This window comes from Sorex araneus, chromosome 1 (genome assembly GCF_027595985.1).
Source record: "Sorex araneus isolate mSorAra2 chromosome 1, mSorAra2.pri, whole genome shotgun sequence".
NCBI classification, from domain to species: Eukaryota; Metazoa; Chordata; class Mammalia; order Eulipotyphla; family Soricidae; genus Sorex; species Sorex araneus.
In genome coordinates, this window is record NC_073302.1 from 166,581,872 (window position 1) to 166,603,596 (window position 21,725).

Below are 21,725 nucleotides of genomic sequence, written 5' to 3' on the forward strand. Positions count from 1 at the left end.
CTTTGAGGAGCAAAACAAAGGTAGGCTAGATCTTAAACCAGCAAGGATATTGTTTGAAGGACATACATAGGGACAGGTCTTGCTTTTTCTCACTTCCTTTTTTATACTCCTATCTTTGTTTCCCTTTCTGTTTGCCCTCCCCAAAACAATTCAGTTAATTAACAGAGGGGTATAAGATATTTTGGAAATGAAGGAATAATCAGTCACTATTACAACACTCTGTATATTACCAAGGTACTCCAAAAATATTTTACATTATATATTTTATCTTTACAGCAGTTCTATAAAAGATATTTCATCTAAATGAAAATGTGAGGCACTGGGAGTTTTAGTAACTTACTGGAGGTTTTTAACTGGCATCTTACATCTTCGGCCTAATAGAGATCTTTGGACTCTTTGTCTAAAGTTCTTTCCGCAGTGTCAGTGGCAAAAGGTTAATAAATCTGAGAGTAGTAACTCTGGAGGGAGTCTGGTTACATCATGGGAGAGAATTATTAGATGTGCTTTCCTCATCTTGAATTGGTTGTTGTTATGATAAGGTGGCTTTTATGAGAATTGTCGGGCTCTGTGGTTATATATACACATAAAGCATCAGTAAGAATTTTTAAGTGTTAGACACAATTTGATTGCTCAAAGTGGATGCTTTAAAAATAAAACTAGTTTTATTTTTAAAATAAACTAGATTCCCCAAGGGCCTCCAGGACCACTGTGCCTTAGAGCACTGCCTTGCCAGCCCTAGCATCAAACTGTCAGGCCTGCATGGCTGGGCTGAGAATGACCAGGAATGCTGCAGGGGCCTCTGAGCACTGCTGGGGAGTCCTTCCACAACCCAGTATGGCTATCAATTGACAAAATTCAGAAGTTCTATTTGTGCCTTCCATAGAGTAGTTCTTGACTCTGTGTATGAAGATTTACTACATATTGGTGGCTTGGCCATTGCCATATTGTGTAAAATAATGTTTCCTTCAGAAGATTGTATGTTGTATGCTATTGGGTGACTATGATTGCATTTCCTTTTTTTTTTTTGCTAGGGATGTTCTTAAAAACTTTTAATTTTTCCTTATGTCAATGTGTGTCGTGTGCATTGTGTCCCTGTATGTCTCTTTGTGAAGTGACTGGACTCTTTAGGGTTGAAGGCAGTGGGAGTGGTGATGGGGACATGGAATTCTTCCTTCCAGCTATTCACAAACGTGGTAAGCAGTGATTTCCGGGCATTTCATTTTAGAGACAGTAATGCTAACCCACTTATTGGCAAGTTACTGTGTACCTGTCCTTTTGTATTTTATCTCACAAACCATCCCCACTTTATGAAGATTTATTTGCTTCATGTTCTGGCTACTCAGCAAGACTTACTGATTGTCAGATTGAGTTCTTGCTTGCTTCAGAAAGCCAAACATCCTCTCTGTGAACTTAATGATGACTCTTCATTCTAATTATAATGTAAATTTTGTTTGGCCATCATACAAAAAAAAGATTTCTGAAAAACATTTTTTTATACTTTGAATTCCTACATGAGGTAGATGAGGGGCCAGGGGAATAGTGCAGGGGTTTATGTAAGGCATTTGCTCAATCCTGCTTCATTCTTCAGCACCAGATGGTCCCTTGAGCACTGCCAAGAATGACCCCAGAACCCTGAGCTGTCATTCCAAAAAGCGATAGATGGAAGCATTAATGTTTCTACAGTGAATGCGCCATACTTATTTGTACTTATTTTCTTTACAAAAGGAACCATGGGTTTTTATAGGTAACATCTTATTAAAATTAATAGGAAAAATGAAGAAATTAAATGGGATGTTGGAAAAAATTTAAAAGGTAATAAAAGGGAGATTGTCAGTTAACGGGAGGGGCTGTTAAGGTTGCCTTTCGGAACAGACTCCTAAATAGGCATGATTCAGAATTTTGCCTTTTTGTTTTTCTTTTTGGGTCATACTCAGCGATGCACGGGGTTACTCTTGGCTCTGTACTCAGGAATTACTCCTGGTGGTGCTCAGGGCATCATATGGGATGCTGGGAATCAAACCCTGGTCGGCCACGTGCAAGACAAATGCCCTACCTGCTGTGTTATCATTCTAGCCCCAAATTTTGAATGCATAGAATACTTGTTTGTCCAGGGAGAAGTCTTCTAATCCTCAAATGTGCCTTTTGCAGTGTCAGGCTTTATATTTTAGTGTCAGAACTCATGATTCTACTTGCCCTTCCATCTCTAAGTCCTTAGTGCCTCTTCTAGGGTCTCTACTTAATCACTACTATTGAGACCCTTGTCCTCTCTCTGTCATAATAGTGTAAGGGTGAACTTCTCAGGATTAAAAAACATTTTAAATGGCATCTTTTAAAAAAATCTGACATCTACTATAATAGAAGTGGACTATTTAGCCAGAAGAAGTAGATTATCATCGTATGTTGGAATTAATGCCTGAGTTGAAATTAAGTGTTAGGCCACACTGGCAAACTTCAGAGGTTAGCTATTCCACAGGGTCAACACAATATCTTGGTTCCTGCCTTTCTGCGGCCAGCCAGGGCGTGGGAGACTTTCCTCAGTTGTTCTCTGTGGAAGAATGTTCTTTCACTGAGGAGAAAAAGAAAAACAGGTTTTCCTCATTCATCTCCAAGTGTTTATGCAGCATTTGTTTCTAAGTTAGTGCCCAAATAGAGAAAGGTCATAAAAGCACGATGTGTGCGCCTCCCATTTGTGTCTGCCTTTCTTTCCAAAACAAACTCGAATTCACTCAGTGAGTTATAGGACTCTTTTCTAAAGCCTTCCTTGGCTTTGCTTTTGTTTCATAAATTACTAATTAGCATTTTCTTGTTATTTGTTGGAACTTATTCATGCAGCCAGTCTAGGAGTGGCCTCCCAAATCCTAGTGACAATTGCGGCTTCTGACCACGCACATGGTGTATTTGAATTTAGCCCCGAGTCTCTCTTTGTCACTGGAACTGAACCAGAAGATGGATCCAGCACTGTTAAATTAAATGTGAGTACATCGTTCCTCCATTTTCTACATTAAAAAAATACAGTATAACTTGTTAACTCTTTTTTTCTGTGTGCTGGAGAATTATGAGCCTAGTAGCATAGGCAATGCAAATTAATAATTGAATGGTACGTTTGCATTTGTCTTTAGTTTTACATAGAGATTTATTTTTGCAATCTAGAGTGATCTGAGGATTCAGAAGATTCCTCCAGAAGGAAAAGGGGCTGTAACAAACATAAGTACTATTTTACGTAGAGGTTTGTTCTAATTCTGCTAGGTTTTGGGTAGTAAACATTAAAATTCTAGAAGTTTAGTTGTTTTTCACTCTGGTATACTTATGTCAATGGAGGTGGATGGTCCTCTTTCACTGAGAGATTGAGAACTGTAAAGGCTACATTTCACAATCTTCTTCACTGAGAGGATGTGAAGAAGTGAATAGCACTTTGTTATTATTCTTTTCAGATCCATGTTAAGATAATGTGGCTACAGTAGTGTTTAAGTAAATAGTATTTTGTACAAAAAAACTATATACTACTGCCACCACCAACGGCCCTCTGCTCCTCTCCCCATATCTGCTCTGGCCTGACTTTCGTCCACCCCATCCCAACTCTGCCCCATACCGTTGATGGGCAATTATGGTTTTGTACCTCTCGACTACAAATACATGTCAGAGACCCTCCATCTTGTTACTTTTGACCCACCTCTTCTCATCCCCATCCCTCCCCCCTGCAATGTACTATTTTCAGTTCTGTAATGCAAAGAGTTTATTATCAATTGATATTGTCTATGCACTTGATTTGTTTGTTCCTTTCTTTTTCTTTTTTTTGTTTGTTTTTGGGCCATATCTGACAGTGCTCAGGGGTTACTCCTGGCTGTGCACTCAGGAGTCACTCCTGGTGGTGCTCATATGGGATCCATGGATCGAAGCCGGGTGGGCTGTGTGCATGGCACATGCCTTACCCACTCTACTATCTCTTGATTTCTTTTTGTACCACAGATGAATTAGATCATCTGGCATTTGTTCTCTGCCTCTGGTTTATTGGCAGAGGCAACATGATATTCTTCAACTGTATCCAAGTTGCCATGAACTTCATGATTTTATTTTATTTTATTTTTCCTGTGACTGTCTGGTATTCTGTTGTGCATATATACCAGAACTTCTTTATCCACTCATCTGCTGTTGGACATTTGGGTTGTTTCCATATCCTGGAAGTTTTCCTAAGTGCAGAAATGAACATAGTATGCCATATCTTTTTGAATTATTGTAGTGTTTTGTGCGTAGATGGTTCAAAGTGAGAGAGCTGGATCTTAGTTTATAAGAAACATCCATATTCTTTTCTGTAGAGGCTAGGCCATTCCTACTAACAGTGAATTAACTCTTCTTCCTTTTTCTTCATTCCTGAATATTGTGATTTCTTTTTTGTGACTGCTCACGTTCACACTGAAGTTTAGATGACACAGATCTGTGTGACAAACATGTTACTATGAGTCTGGGTGATCAATGGCCTGTGTGGCAAGGTTAAGTGGTCTGGTCAGTGCCCAGAGTCCATTTGGCTGCTGGTTGGTTCAAAATTTTGTGGTGGCTGAACTCCGCTGAGGGTTGGTTTTAGAGGCAGCTGGGATCTCAGGCTGCTGCTGACAGGGTTATCCCATGCAGGCAGGGGGCAGAGTCTGAGCCGTCAGGCAGCGGAAGCCCCTGTGCTTGGGGGTCTCTCGGGTGCTTTCTTTCTGTCCGAGTAAGGGTTGTTTGATCTCAGGCAAAAGGAGACTGCCAGGAGCTGGGTCGTTAACAGCTAAGAGTAAGCAGTCTTGATCTCTGTGAGGTCACTGAGGTGTCACCTGCCAGTGATGCAGGCAAGGCAGTAGCAGTGGCGGTAGGTCTCTGTGTTCCTTCGCAATTCCCAGATTCTTCAATATTTTCATTCGTGAACCTTTTATTCAAGAAAGAAAATATTGAATACTAAAGATGCTGACTCAGAGTCGAAAAGCAGAAAAGTTTATTAGAAAGTGGAAAAGGGAAGAAAAAGAGCTCTCCAAGTGGGGAGGAACTTAGTAGAGGACTGAGTTAACTGTCGCTCTTTTTGTGAGATTTTTGTAGGAAAACCAGGTCTTAGTGTTCCAGAGAGTGCAGAGAATCTACAGGGTGGTCGGCCTGGTTTATCTTTCTAGTCACTGCCTCGAGTATTGTTCATTGTCTTTGTCTTGTGACTGACTCCTAGTTCTGGGAAGAATAGGGTCCTGGAGGACTCCATGAATGTTAAAGATAGGGCCTCGGGGATGAGGCGTGGTATGATGGGGAGAAATGGAACTACTGGTGAGGGGAAACTGTGGGCTCCCCTCTTGTTGGCAGGGAAAACTGAGGCTTCCTTTTTCATCAGCAACCCAGACCCAAGTTTATACTCTGTAATTATTTGCTTTCTGTTTCAGTATTGTAGCTACAGAAATGTAGTATTGGGGTGTCTGGTTTTCAGCAGAATCTCATTGTTCCCTGGGGTAAAATTCCTCACCTTTCAAAACTCTTCACATTTACAGTTTATTGCCTGCAGTGGGGTTTTCTCTTGGTGACCTTTATATTGGTGAAATCCTTTTGTCATTTGCTGTGAAAACTCGTTTCACTGGGGCTTCAGATAGGTCTCTTTGAGATTAATCGAAGTTTTGGAGTAGATTTTCTGTTGTTGGGGAAGGATGTACACACAAGTTTTTCACATATGACTATTGTGACCCTGCTTTATTCTGGAAGTGATATATAGCACTTCTGCTTCCACTTTCTTGGTCACAGCATGTCATCTGGAAATATCACTGGGTGGATATATAGCTTGCTTTCTATATTTTAAAAGGAAAAATTATTCAGAATACTTATGGAATGCAATAATAATAATAATAATATGATAATCATAATAATGGGACTATTACATGTATATTCATCCTTCTACTAAGGTGGGGATTGGGAGACTGTATTTTAAATATTCAGTAAAAATTACTGTTAGAGTATGGACGATTCTCAGAAAACTAGAGGTTGAGCTCCCATTTGACCCAGCAATACCACTGCTGGGAATATATCCCAGAGAGGCAAAAAAGTACAATCGAAACAACATCTGCACATGTATGTTCATCGCAGCACTGTTTACAATAGCCAGAATCTGGAAAAAACCCGAATGCCCCAAAACGGATGACTGGTTGAGGAAACTTTGGTACATCTATACAATGGAATACTATGCAGCTGTTAGAAAAAAGGAAGTCAAGAATTTTGTAGTTAAGTGGATGGGCATGAAAAGTTTCATGCTGAGTGAAATGAGTCAGAAAGAGAGAGACAGACATAGAAAGACTGCACTCATCTATGGTATATAGAATAACAGAGTGGGAGACTAACACCCAAGAACTGTAGAAATAAGTACCAGGAGGTTGACTCCATGGCTTCGAGGCTGGCCTCACGTTCCGGGGAAAGGTCAACTCAGAGAAGCGATCACCAACTACATTGTAGTCGAAGGCCATGTGGGGGAAGGGAGTTGCGGGCTGAATGAGGGCTAGAGACTGAGCACAGCGGCCACTCAACACCTTTATTGCAAACCACAACAGCTAATTAGAGAGAGAGAACAGAAGGGAATGCCCTGCCACAGTGGCAGGGTGGGGTGGGGGGGAGATGGGATTGGGGAGGGTGGGAGGGACGCCGGGTTTACGGGTGGTGGAGAATGGGCACTGGTGAAGGGATGGGTTCCCGAACTTTGTATGAGGGAAGTATAAGCACAAAAGTGTATAAATCTGCAACTGTACCCTCACGGTGATTCTCTAATTAAAAATAAATAAATTATAAAAAAAAATAAATAAAAAAAAATAATATTAAAAAAAAATTACTGTTAGAGTTTAGGTAACACGGCTGCAACAGTGCTAACAGTTATGGTTTTCATATACAAAGCTAGTGTACTTTGCAGCCATCAAAGTGCTCAAGATAATTTATTTCTAGAAACTCAGAAGAACTAGAAGATTCTTAACTTTTCTGATTTTATAAAAATAATGAGGAGAGCTTATTGAAATATATCACTTCTGCATTGCTAGATCATTATGTAAAAACCCATCTTAAATTTTATTTTGATTTTATATTAATAGTTAGGTATAATACAATATTTGATTTACATGTAATATTTTATTTATTAAATTTTTTTCCATAGCATCGTGATTTACCAAGTTGTTTGTAATATATAGTTGCTTGAGCATTAAATGTTGCGACATTAATCCCACCACTGGTGAGCCCGTCTCTCCACCAGTGGCCCCAGTTTCCTACCGCCAGCTCACTCTGCCCCTTGCAGGCACAAATTTATTTTATATTGTTGATTACAGCACAAAGGCAAATGGAATTATCAAAACTTAGATCCATAAGAGTCAATTTGTGATCATTGTTATATCTCCCAGTGATGATATTAAAGTCATTGTCTGAGGATCTGCTGAGCTGGCCAGTGCCAGCCAAGTCTTCTGTGTTGTTGGTTAGGCTCATTGAGCTTGGTGGCTTTCTGTGCAACTTTCCCATCGGCCTTGCTGTGATCCCACTGGGTTGGGAGTACTGTGAAGTTCTGAGGAGTCCAGGAGCTATAGGTCTGGAATAATTTGGTGGCTTGGCAGTTTGATGAGGTTCAGTTGCAGGGCTGAGCCTTTTCTTTTTTTCTCTGAAACTGGACTGGAGTGATAGCACAGCAGGTAGGGCATTTTCCTTGCACGCGGCCGACCCGGGTTCGATTCCTCCAGTCGTCTTGGAGAGTCCGGCAAGTTACTGAGAGTATCCAGCCTGCACGGCAAGCGACCCATGGCATATTCGATATGCCAAAAACAGTAACAAGTCTGATAATGGAGACGTTACTGGTGCCCACTCGAGCAAATTGATGAACAACGGGATGACAGTGATACAGTGCTTTATTTTATTGAATCACCATAAGTTACAGTTACAAAGTTGTCATGTTTGAGTTTCAGTCATGCAATGATCGAACACCCATCCATCCACCAGTGCACATTTTCCACCACCAGTGTTCCCATTATCTCCCCCCCCCCCCTCCATACTAACTCTCCCCCTGCTTTCATGGCAGAAAATTTCCCCCATACTCTCTCTCTACTTTTGGGCATTATGGCTTGCAGTACAGATACTGAGAGGCTATCATGTTTGGTCCTTTATCTACTTTCAGCACACATCTCCCATCCCAAACAATCCATCCAACCATCATTGACTTATAATCCCTTCTCTATTCCAGCTACTTTCTTCCCAGCTCATGAGGCAGTCTACCAACCATGGAGCAATATTCCTGGCCCTTGTGTCTACTGTGCTTGGGTGTCAGTCTCATATTATGTTATAAATAAAATTTATGGATAACTTCACAGAACATTTTTATCTGTTTGTAACATCTTTGCAGTAAATGTGAGCTTTCATGAGTGTGCAAATAAAATAACTGCATTTTATTACTAATACATGTTATGATTTTAGAGAAGATCCAGCTGTAGTTTAGTTTGAAGTTAAAATGTCTAGTAAATATATAGTTTCACGCAATATACTTTTTAAGTAAGTACTTCAAAGTAGTAAATAATTTTTAAGATTCTATGAGGGTCTTCAAAGATAGAAATATATGATCTCTGCTTTAAAGAATCTTAAATTATTTGTTTATTTAATTATTTTGTGGTGCTCAGGGCTTACTCCTGGTTCTGCGCTCAGGTATCACTTCTGGTGGACTCAGAGGACCTTATGTGGAGAATCTGACTAAGTCATCAGTGTATCATCACCCATGTGCTAACTCTCTGGCCTAAGAATCTTAAATTATTGATATAACTTGTGTAATATAAAATAAAATTAATATTTTTATTTTATTATGTAATTATAGTCAGTGCAGCTGACTATTATCCTCTTCAAATACTTTCTGTAATTGTTTTTGCTGCTGTGCTTAGGGGCTATTCCCAGCTGTGTTTTGGGGTAGCTTTGTGGTACTTGGAGGGCCTGGTGATCCAGGAGTCGGCCCTGAACCTTCCACATGCAAAGCATGTGCTCCAGTCCCTCATTTTAATGTGTCTCAATATTACTGTCTTACAGATTATGAGAAGCCACGGATCCCTTTCTCAAGTGACTTTGATTTGGAGCATAGAGTCTGATCCTGATGGTGATCTTGCCTTCACCTCTGGCAATGTCACATTTGAGATTGGGCAGAAGAGTGCCAACATCACAGTGGAAATATTGCCAGATGAACAGCCAGAACTGGATAAAGTGTTCTCTGTGTCAATCCTCAGTGTCTCCACTGGATCTTTGGGCAATCATACGAATGCTACACTGGTCATTTTGGCTAGTGATGATCCTTATGGGGTTTTCATATTTTCTGAGAAAAATAGACCAATTCAAGTTGAGGAAGCAACACAGAACATTACCTTGTCGATAATAAGGTTAAAAGGCCTCATGGGAAAAGTCATGGTTGCTTATGCAACCTTAGGTGAGATGGAAAAGCCACCTCACTTTCCACCTAACTTAGCCAGAGCAACTCAAGGAAGAGACTGTATACCAGCTTCTGGATTTGCTCTTTTTGGGACTAATCAGAGTGAGGCCACAATAACGGTTTCAATTTTGGATGATGATGAGCCTGAAAGGTCGGAATCTCTATTTATTGAACTACTTAACTCTACTTTAATAGAGAATGGACAGGATCGCCCAAGTAAGTAATCATTAGTGTTATTTTTAGTTAGAGGCAAGAATCTTAAAAAATAATCCTTTATGTATTCATTTAGAATTGTTTATGATCTAAAATTCGATAAAAGTAGTAGCTTCTAACTTTGAAAGCATCATCTTACAAAATTTTATAAGGCAACTGAAAGTATAGGTCTTAAAAACATAAAGTGATGTTTTCAAAGTTTATACATTTTCAAATTGGATTTTATTTTTTATTTCTTTAACTTAAAAAAATTTTGATTTGAGTACTGTGTTTTAAAGTATTCTGATTGATTGTTTCTTACATACATATTATAACACCACAGTCACCAGTGTTTTTAACCCTTACCCTTTCCCAAGGTCTCCAAGGCTCCTCCCTTTCAGCTTTCCTCCAAACTAATTTTATGAATCAGTTCTCTCCTTGTGTTGCCTTATTGTGTTGTAACATTACTTTGTGTCTTTAAGTCCCACATATGAAAGATATCTGTCTGTATTTCTCCCTTTGTTTCTGACTTCACTCAGCATTGCATCCTCTAGTTGCATCCATATGTTTTCAGAGCTGAATAGAATTAGAGCTGTATAGTATTCCATTGTGTATTTACATCACAACTTCTTGATCCATAGTTGGGCATTTAGGTTGTTTCTGTACCTTGGCTATTGAACTAAGTGCTGTAATGTTGATTTGTAATTCTTTTCTAATTAATATTTTTGAGTGAAACTAAATTTTAAAAGCATTTGTGTAATTCATATGTAACTGACCTCTAGTACTGTTCTACTCCATGCAAGAACTTTAAAGCATTTTGTAATCAACTAAGTAGAATATGGACAGTCATAGTAGCAAGATATTTACCTTCTTCTCCTTTCTCCCTCTGGAAGATCTCATTGTTTTTATTTACATTTCCCTGATGATAAATAATTTTCACTTTCCTGATGAGAAATGATGCAGTGGATGCATTGCATGTCTTTTGGCCATCTGTATATCTTATTGAGGAAGTTTCTGTTTATCTCTTGAACTCATTTTTTTTTTCTGATGGGCTCACTTTTTTTTTTCTCGTAAAGTCCTATCAGTGTTTTATATATGTTGGATGATAACCTTTTATCAGATTAATGGTGAGCAAATATTTCCCCCCAGTCTGTGAGGAACCTTTTTATTCTTTTCTTAAGTATGGAGGCACACCTGGCAGTGTTCCTCAGGGTTACTCCTGGCTGCGTACTCAGGAATTACTCCTGGCAGTGCTCAGGGCACCATATGGAATGCTGGGGATTGAACCCTGGTTGGTTGTGTGCAAGGCAAGTGCAGGTAGAACATTCAATCTGGGTCCCAACCTTTTTATTCTGATCATTGTTTCTTTTGCAGAGCAGAAGCTTAGTTTGATATAGTCCCATTTTAATCTTTGCCATTATTTGCTTGGCCAATGGCATTGAATCCTTAAAGGTATCACTAAGTTCAACGTCATGAGATATTCCTCCTATGTTTTTCTCAACATAGCTTATGGACTCAGGTCTGATATCAAGGTCTTATACCAAAAGTACATTTTGGTTTGACTTTTGTGCATGGTATTAGAAAGGGATCTGCGTTCTTTTTGCTTTTTGACATGTGACCACTACTTGTTGAAAAGGCTTACTTGCTCTGCTCATACTTTTTGCTCCTATATCAGAACTAAACTATCTATCTAGGGATTTTTGTCTGACTCCAGTACTGTACTGTTTTGTAACTACTGCTTTATAGTACAGTTCGGAGTTAGGGAAAAGAAGCTCCTCATTCTCTTCCCCCCCCCCAAGATTGCTTTGGCTGTTGGGCAGGCTTTATGAGTCCATTTAAATTTCAATAGCATTTTCACCAATGTCTTTAAAAAATGTCTTTTATTTCTTTTGTTAGTCTGATTCCTAAGTGTTTGATTTTCTGAGGCACAGCTATGAATGGGATTATTTATTTAATTTCTCTCTCTCTCTTCTATTTCATTATTTACATATAGAAAAGTAATGGATTCTTGCCTATGATTTTGTATCCTGTTACTTTACTACACAAACTTACTGTTTTTAGGACTTTCTTTGTAGAGTTTTTAGGGATTTCTAAGTGTAGTAGCACTGTAGCCCTGTAGCACTGTCTTCATTGTTCATTGATTTGCTTGAACGGGCACCAGTAACATCTCCATTTTGAGACTTGGTACTGTTTTTGGCATATCGAATACACCGCAGGTAGCTTGCAGGCTCTGCTGTGCGGGCGGGATACTCTTGGTCGCTTGCTGGGCTCTCCAAGAGGGACAGAGCAATTGAACCCTGGTCGGCCACATGCAAGGCAAAATGCCCTACCAGGTGTGCTATTGCTCCAGTCCTGAACTTTTTTTTTTATTGCTAATTGAAAACTTTGATATTAGCATAAGAAAATACTTGAACTGCCCTGTTATTGAAGTGAAATGATTTTATGCCTTGTTTTAAGATTAATTTTTTAAAATGTCAAATGTTATTCATAATCACAATACTAAGATTCTTAGAGTAATTCTAACTGTGAACTTAAATTTCGTACCTCTGATATGAGTTTGGTGATGTTTCATTTGTATTAAAGAGTTGCTTTTGGTGAGGCTGGAGAGGTAGTTCAGTGGGTAGGAAGCTTGCCTTGCACTCGGCAGTCTTGAATTTGACCTTTGGCACCACATATGGTTCCCCAAACTCTGCCAGGAGTAATTCCTTAGTGCAGAGCCAGGAGTCACCCATTAGCATTGCCGAATGTGGGCTCCCCTGGAAAAAGAGATGCTTTTTGAATATTGTTGATCACAAGGGTGATCAACAAGGTGATCACAAGGGTGCTGGTTGGGATTGAACCTAGAAAATCAGTCAGGGAGAATTTGTGGATGGTTCTGAATGTCTTCAGAATAAGCTTTGCTCTCTTTAAAGGAGTGGAAAGAAAGAAGTAAGCCTTAATTTGGCGCACACTCTCATCAGGCAGCTTGGAGGGACACTGAGGCTGGCGACTTCCCCATTGAGACAGATCATGACTGTTGGCTCTGATGGCCTGATGGAGGAGGGAGGAAGTGGTTTGTGAAGGACAACAGTGATTAGACTCTGATGATTTGCAGCTGGTCAGGGAAGGCTAGCATGAAAATTGCTTTCATACTCAATATGGTATCTGAAATACATTTTTTTTCCCAAATATACTTGGAGATGAACTAATTAGAAAGCCATTCCCCTGTAGATTCTATCATTATAATGTTATGCAAAGTGATGACTAAGTTCATTTGTTTGCCCGTTGGTAGATTTTCCAATTTTTTTTCAAATCACTTAGACTGAAATTCTCCAAATTTTTATTGAACTATACCTGCAGTACTGCTATTGCTTTTATAAGATTCTAAATAAAAATTTTTCTGCAATGTAAAGCTACAAGAAAATAAAGACATGTGAATTCTGTGTTCATAGTCTTCATGTTTAGTGCTGTTTTTAAAATAATCAGTTATTTTTTAAAAATATAAATAGTAGAGACAAAATTGCAAAGGATGACCCTTTTCAGTTGATAGAATCTTTGCTGAGTTTTCTTGATGAATTTTGGCCAGTTCTTAGAATTTTGATATTTAACTTTTCTTCTGTGTTTCAGTTCCAAATTCTCCACGCCTGGGGCCTTATGTAGAAACTATTGCTCATCTGATCATCATTAACAACGATGATGCATTTGGAGTCCTTCAGCTCTCAGCTCCAGTTGTTCGAGTGGCAGAAAATCATGTCGGACCCATTATCAATGTGACTAGAACAGGCGGAGCATTTGCAGATGTTTCTGTGAAGTTTAAAGCAGTGCCAATAACTGCAGTAGCTGGTGAGATCCTTCATCTTGGGAACAGTGAAGGGTTTTAGATTGACAGTGTTTCCTTGATTAATGTGCTCAAAGATGTAGCTCAAAAAATGAACTAGAAATTAATCGTATTGTCATCTTTTATTTTATTGGATTGGGGTTTGGAACCACACCTGCCTGTACTCAGGGTGTGCTCCTGACTCTGCTCAGGGTTCACTCCTGGTAGGGCCCCGGGGACCATATTCAGGGCTGGAGATAGAACCTGTGTGAACCATGTGCAAAGCAAATGCCTTAACCTCAGTACCATCTTCCCTACACTACACGCATCTTTTTTCTTTATTTAAATTAATCTTTTTAATTGAATGACCTTGAGATAGACCTTTAAAAGCTTTTCATGATTGGGTTTTAGTCATATAGTGTTTCAACACTCAGCCCTCTACCAGTGCACATTTCCCACCACCAATGTCTCCATTTTCTCTCCCACAATCTCCCACCTGCTCCTCACTAGCCTACCTCGATGGCAGGCACTTTTCTTCTTCCTCTGTGTCTGTCTCTGTCTCTATTTCTCTCTGTGTCTCTGTCTCTGTATCTCTCTGTGTCTCTGTCTCCATTTCTGTCTCTCTTACTCCTCTGGGGCATTGTGGTTTGCAATACATATACTGAAAGGCAATTATGTATATCTCTTTACCTACTCTCAACACTCAGTTCTTTTGCATTGTGATTGTTTCCAACTATTATGACCCACATTTTTTAAAGGCACACATATGGAGCTTGTATCTACATTAATGACACCAAACTTTTAGAATTTTTATAAATGTTTGGGGGAAAATGTATATGATTTTTGATGCTACTATGACCAGAAGTTTTTGGTCATTATGTACAAAGTTTTTGAAAAATAAACTAAGGAAGTTTTGTTGAATTTACTCAGTGTTTACATTTTAATATGTGAGAGGAGTTCATTGTGTAAATGATAATGAATAATGTGGGAAAAGATGCAGGTGAGGCACTTACCCTGCATGAGGCTGACGTGGCCCTCCATCTGGTCCTCAGCAGACAGTTAGGAGTAAGCCCTGAGTACAGCTGTGGATGGCCCCCATGCAAAAGGAAACAAAACACAAATCTGAAGGGATGAAGATGGATATCTTTAGGAGATCTTTTCTATTATTTTAAAATATTTGACCTGCCTCCCCTCACCCCATTTTTGGCAAAAGGTAGAAAATCCTGTTGAGAATGAATGATTCAGTATTGACTAAAGCTCTCCCAAGGATATCCATGATAATTTCACACATAAACATTTTTGTTAGTATAACAAAATTTTGTTACTATGTTTTTGAATGCCTTTGCATTTTGATTTTCTATCTCTCTAGGTGAAGATTATAGTATAGCTTCTTCAGATGTGGTCTTGTTAGAAGGGGAAACCAGCAAAGCTGTGCCAATCTATATCATTAATGATATCTATCCTGAGCTAGAAGAAACTTTTCTAGTGAAGCTGCTGAACGAAACAACAGGAGGAGCCAAACTGGGGCCATCAGAAGAGGCCGTCATTATTATTGAGGCTTCTGATGACCCCTATGGATTATTTGGTAACCAGACCATGTTTTTTACTTGTCTTTGTAGATCAGTATTTCTCAAAGTGGGTCGTACCATCTGGGTAGGGGTGTGTGTGTGTGTCTGTGTGTGTCTGTGTTGTAATGGGGATGTGGGAGGTGAAGCCTCAGGTGCAGGTGGGGGGCACATTCTATTTGATTATTTAAAGAAGATATATTTCTAGTAGCGTGTCGAGTACTTTTTTTTTTCCTTGAAAAGAAGGTGATAGGTGTAGGCCAAATAAGTTTGGGACCTCTAGTATAAATCATACATATCCTTTGGATGCCCAATATTTGGACATTTAATTTTATGATCTGCTGTTACTGATACATAGTGCACATTTGCACATATGTAGGCGTGGTTACTGGGTATAGTTTTTAAAAAGAAGTCATACTCAACACAAGTATGGAAGCCACAGACTTTCAGGATTTGGAGTAGGTCCCGCTCCCAGTGATTTCTAGCAAACCTTAGGCATTTCTTTAAAAAATAATTTCATTAATGAATATTTATACATTTCTGGGTTTCTAGATCTCTTTGATAAGCAGGAAAGTCTGTTAGTATGAACAGTCAGGCTTGCCATGTGAGTTAGCCACAGAACTCCCTGTGCCCATCTCTGTCACGGCTGGAGTATGGCTTACTCCCTGGGCATCTCACTGTGTGGTTTTTGCATCTATCACAGAGAGAAATAACAGGCATGGGGCTGGATTTGAGCAATGTTACTGATCCCATGCCACTGACCGGTTTCAGCTACTTGTGCGGAAAAGCATCAAGTGTGGGATGACAATTCATTGGCTTATGTTGACTCAGTTTCTCTTTGTTTTTGATATTAATTCTGCTCTGCCCTTCAGGTTTTCAGCTTACTAAGCTTATTGTAGAGGAACCTGAGTTTAGCTCAGTGAAGGTAAACCTGGCAATAATTCGAAATTCTGGGACACTCGGCAATGTTACTGTTCAGTGGGTTGCCACCATTAATGGACAGCTTGCTGCTGGCGACCTGCGAGTTGTCTCAGGTAATGTGACATTTGCCCCTGGGGAAACCATTCAAACCTTGTTGTTAGAGGTCCTGGCTGACGACGTTCCGGAGACTGAAGAGGTGAGAGGAATGGCTAGAATAGAATGACACTCTGCTCGTGCCTTGTCTGATAGTGACTAGAACAGATGGTTGTTATTGTGACATTTATAGGAGATGTCAAACAGATTATTTCTTCAAGAATTTCAAATGTGTGAAAGTGATCTTACAGGCAACAAAAACATTTTAGAAATAGGCTTACAATGTTTTTTATAGAATAATATTTTTGAACACTGATAAATTAGTTTGCATGTATTTGTCATAAGTTTTGCTATATTATTTTGTATTAATTCTTAGTATGTTTGCATCTAGACTCTGGTATGGCTTGAGTGTGAACCAATTTTAAATTCAGATTTAGATTTTTTTCATATATTAATTCATTTATTCTTCAGCCATATTGAGAATTTACTATATGACAATATCATGCTAGATATATGTCTGGCATTTATTTTTTATAAGAAAAATGACAAATGAGTAGACTTATTACATGTAGAGGCTGAAAAAGTTTTATGAAATTCAAAAATTTTAAAGATTAGATATCATAAAATTGCTTGTTCTGGGGGAAGGATGAGTTGGACACATTCAGTGGTGCTTAAAGTTTATTCCTGGTTGCTGGCTCTGAGCTCATGGATCACTTCGAGTGGGACTCAGGACCATATGTGGTGCTGGTGACCAAACCCACTGCATGCAGACAAGCTCCTTGCCTGCTCTTCTACATCTCTGGCCAGCATAAAATTCTTTATTTTTCCTAAATTTTAAGTGTATAGAAGAAAAGTCATAAAATTTTATTTGAATGTTAGTTGGCCTGTATAAAATTTTTTATTTAAAAATTATTTATTTTAAGTATTAGAAAAAAGTCATAAACTGCATCTGAACGCTAATTAAGTCATCATGCACTTATAAAATGAGATGTTAATATATACAGTTAAAAATAAATTTAGGTGCAATTACAATATTTTTTGAATGGGGCATACCCAGCAATGCTCAGGGGTTATTACTGGCTCTGGCAGGTTTGGGTATCATTTGGGATGCTGGGGATTGAACCCAGTTTGATTGCATGCAAGGCAAGTACCTTGCCCACTGTATTGTTGCTCTGGTTCTGTAATTAGGATTTTTAAAAAAATTGTCAATGTCACTGTCATCCCTGTGCTCATCGACTTGCTCAAGCGGGCACCAGTAACATCTACATCGTGAGACTTGTTACTGTTTTTGGCATATTGGATACACCACAGGTAGCTTGCCAGGCTCTGCTGTGGGGGCAAGATACTCTCAGTAGCTTGCCGGGCTCTCCGAGAGGGGTGGAGGAATTGAACCCAGATCGGCCACGTGCAAGGCAAACGCCCTGCCACTGTGCTATCGCTCCAGTCTTTAAAAATTGTAAGAATTTTTATTTAAAGCAGTCCGAGGAACAACATATCAAATATTATTAAAATCACATATATTTACAGTATATAAAAATTCTTTTATATATTAGCAAACCCAAATGGGGCATTAAAATTTATTCACAGGATTATGTGACAATATTAAGTACTTAACTAGCTGTATTTCTTAAGTATAATCAATTCTATTAAGAGTTGATGATGGACTATTCTGTTACGTGGTGGGTTTGCACATGTAAAGGGGAGAAGTTCTTTGAATCCATTTATATTCCATTCCATTTTGTTCTTGTATTTGTAGATATTTGTTTTTCCTGCATCATCTAATTTCAGAACTGGGATCTGTTAAGGAATTTTTCACTGTATTTTTAGGTTATCCAAGTGCAACTAACTGATGCCTCTGGTGGAGGTACTATTGGGGTAGATGGAGTGGCAAACATTGTTATTCCTGCCAATGATAACCCTTATGGTACAGTAGCCTTTGTTCAGTCTGTTTACCGAGTTCAAGAGCCTCTGGAGAGAAGTTCCTGTGTTAACATAACTGTCAGGCGAAGGTACTGGAGATGGCCGCTCGCGTCTGTGGGATGAGGGGAATGGCGGGAGGGGAGAGGAAGGGGTAGAGGGAAAGGATATGTGACTCTACGAAGTATTCAGTTTGCAAAACTGGTATTTTTACATAATGGAAATTATTTGATAGGCTATTCCAATTTGTTACTTGAATATGACCATTGAAAAAGAATAAATTTTATAAAATCAAACCTGTCATTCATTAATGATATGGATCGTGTATCCTTGGCTTCCTAACTGAAAAATGTTTGCTTTAATCTGCTCCTCATTTAAATGGAAACTTAAATATGACTAGTCTCCAAATTAAAGAACGATAGTGTGCTTAATCAAGTGTAATTTTTAGTACATTTCTTTTCCGATAGAGCATACAGTTCACTAGTAACAATTCAGAAATAATATATATACATGTATACACACATATATGGACATGTATGCATGTATACACATACATGTTGGAACCAATCTCTGAAATCAACTCATATATATGTGCACATACATATATGTGTATATATATATATATATGGTCTCTGGACTTTTTTTGTATTTTTAAATTTTTTTTATTTTATACTGTAGTTAACAATATTTAATTACATTTACTATTCAAACACCAGTCCCACCACTATTATACCTTCCCACCACCAAATTTGTGATGTTTCCATCCCACGTCCCAATCCCTGTCCCAGAGCACTCTGGACTTTGTGGCAAGAAATTGCATTTCTTTAAAATGTAGTCAAGGTGTTAGTTACATTCAGTGAAAAGTGAAATCTTGTCATGGAATTATTTTTCTAATTGTTTGATAGTTCTCAAATGGATGGGATTTGCATGTCCTGTAACACGTTTATATAAGTTGATTAAAGATGCAATTGGTTACAAAGCCAGCAAGATTTCCTTAGGTGAAAAGGCAAAATGTTGAAACGTATAGTTAAAAAAAACAACAACATTGCATTAGTACTTTATATTTGAAATATTGATGCACCCCGTCAGCTCTTTTCTTCTCTGCATGGAATTCAGGTTTCTCTTGCTTAAGCTGTCTTTTGTCCCTCCACATTTTAGCGGCGGGCACTTTGGCCAACTGCTGCTGCTCTACAGTACTTCTGACATTGATGTGGTGGCGCTGGCGGTGGAGGGAGGTCAAGATTTACTGTCCTTCTATGAAGCACCAATTCAAGGGGCACCTGATCCGCTCTGGAGAACTTGGGTCAATGTCTCTGCAACGAGGGAACCCCAGAACACATGTGCTGCTTTGTGCCTCAAGGAACATGCTTGCTCAGCATTTTCCATTGTCAGTGCTTCCGAGGGGCCCCAGTGTTTTTGGATGACATCATGGATCCACCCAACTGTGAACGACTCGGGCTTCTGGACCTATAGGAAAAACACGACCAGGGTAGTGTCTCTTTTTAGCAGTCAGGCTGCAGCTGGCAGTGACTATGAGCCTGTGACGAGGCAGCGGGCCATAATGCAGGAAGGCGAAGGATTTGTGAACCTTACAGTCTCTGTCCTTCCAGATCATTTTCCAGAGATGGATGAGAGTTTCCAGATTTCTCTCCTTGAAGTCCACCTTATGAATGCCACGGTCAGTTTTAGCAACCAGCCAACCATAGGCGAGCCAAACACCTCAACAGTTGTCATAGCCTTAAATGGGGATGCCTACGGAGTGTTTGTCATCTACAGTATAAGTCCCAATACCTCTGAAGATGGCTTGTATGTTGAAGTTCAGGAGCAGCCCCAGAGCACAGTGGAGCTGATGATCCACAGGACCGGGGGAAGCCTGGGGCAGGTGACAGTTGAATGGCGTGTCATTGGTGGAACTGCTATTGAAGGTTTAGATTTTATAGGTGCTGGAGACATTCTGACTTTTGCTGAAGGTGAGTGATGATTCTAAATGGATTTTTGTTACCCCTTGAAAAGTCACCAGAGTTAACTTTTCTGACAGTGCTCATAAAGATCTAGGGGCTGGAGCAATAGTACGGCAGGTCGAGCACTTCCCTTGCACAAGGCCAACCTCTTGCTTGGATCCTGGGTGTCCTATATGGTCCCCTGAGTAAGTCACTAGCGGGCTGGGGGTAGCATGTGCCCTGCCCCCCACTTATATTCTTATTAATATATAATAGTATAGTATGATTTTGAAAACAGAAGTTAGGTGGCTTCTTAATCATTGTCGTGACACTACTTCATGAGCAGAGGGGAGAAGGCAGATGGAATAGAGAAGGGATCACTAAGAAAATGATGGCTGGAGGAACCAGTTGGGATGGGAGATGCATGCCGAAAGTAGATAATGGACCAAACATGATGACCTCTCAGTGTCTGTGTTGCAAGCTATAATGCCCAAAAGTAGAGAGAGTATGGGGAATATTGTCTGCCATAGAGGCGGGGGGGGTTGGGAAAGGGGGGGCATACCCGGGATATTGGTGGTGGGGAACATGAACTGGTGGAGGGATGGGTGTTTGATCATTGTGAGATTGTAACTCAAACATGAAAGCTTGTAACTATCTCATGGTGATTCAATAAAATTTAAAAAATTAAAAAATAAATAGATAAATAAATAAATAATTGTCATGACAGATGCTGGCATGGTTCTACATCTGTATCTTTTTAGTTTTATTAAAAAGATATTTGTAGGGAATATATTTTTTCTTTCTATGTGATGTCAGTGCATTTAAGGGAAAAGAGGGTCAATGCTAAGGCAAATTCTAGTAGAGAAGTTACAAGAGTGAGCCATATGTACACAATCAAACACATGGTAAAAAGGATTGGGAGCTAGAGAAATGACTGTTAAATGACTCTGGTAAACAGGTCAGGAAAAATCTTTAATGAAAATGATTTTTAAGCGTAGCACTGTTGTCATAGCACTGTCATCCCATTGTTCATCAATTTGCTTGAGTGGGCATAGTAACATCTCCATTGTGAGACTTGTTGTTACTGTTTTTGGCATATTGAATAGGCTTTGGGTAGCTTGCCAGGCTCTGCCATGGGGGCGGGATACTCTCAGTAGCTTGTGGGGCTCTCCGAGAGGGATGGAGAAATTGAACCCAGGTCAGCGGCATGCAAGGCAAACGCCCTACCCGCTGTGCTATCACTCCAGCCCTGTAAATAATATAAAATTTGTTTTCATAGTTTTCTATATTGAGGTAGCATTGATTTACAATATTTATGTAGGTTTCAGGCATATGCACTAAACTAACAGTATCTGTGTTAACTATGATATACTTATCACCAAAAATCTCATTTTCCTGGGTCATTGTAGAGTTAACCTTTTACCCAATTTACCTTATTTGATTACTTCATATGTATTAAATTGAGCCTAGTGATAGATTAGTTTATAACATTGTTCTTAGATTTGCATGGGCTTATTATTATAAATGCTCACAAATTATATTGTAGATATAAATTAGAATTAGGGTGAGATTCATGGTTTCTTTTTTCAAGACTAGGTATATAATCTAATACTTAAAATTTTAAAAAACTCATGTTTGAAATAGCTTTTTATTTTTTCTTATTGGGGAAAGTTACTACTGAGATCATTGCTTATATCTTGATTTGAAAAATTATAAATTCCATATAATTTTTATTATTTGTTTTTTTTTTTTGACAACACCCCAACTGTGCTCAGGGCTTACTCCTTGCTGGGTCCTCAGGGATTCCTCCTGGCAGTGCTCAGGGAATCATATGTGGTGCTGGGAATTGAACCTGGCCTGACTGTGTCTAAGGCAAG

At 39.2% G+C, this 21,725-nt stretch overlaps 1 protein-coding gene across 1 annotated transcript in view; it reads left to right on the top strand.

The window, feature by feature from the left end:
* The window catches only part of ADGRV1 (adhesion G protein-coupled receptor V1), a 534,581-nt gene that overhangs the window by 86,328 nt on the left and 426,528 nt on the right, over window positions 1-21,725 (top strand). The window contains exons 26-33 of the mRNA XM_055138625.1: window positions 1,113-1,193; window positions 2,833-2,972; window positions 9,031-9,640; window positions 13,223-13,438; window positions 14,782-14,997; window positions 15,850-16,094; window positions 17,819-18,000; window positions 19,067-19,878. Coding sequence (XP_054994600.1) covers window positions 1,113-1,193; window positions 2,833-2,972; window positions 9,031-9,640; window positions 13,223-13,438; window positions 14,782-14,997; window positions 15,850-16,094; window positions 17,819-18,000; window positions 19,067-19,878 — 2,502 coding nt within the window. The remainder of the gene's footprint in view (window positions 1-1,112; window positions 1,194-2,832; window positions 2,973-9,030; window positions 9,641-13,222; window positions 13,439-14,781; window positions 14,998-15,849; window positions 16,095-17,818; window positions 18,001-19,066; window positions 19,879-21,725) is intronic.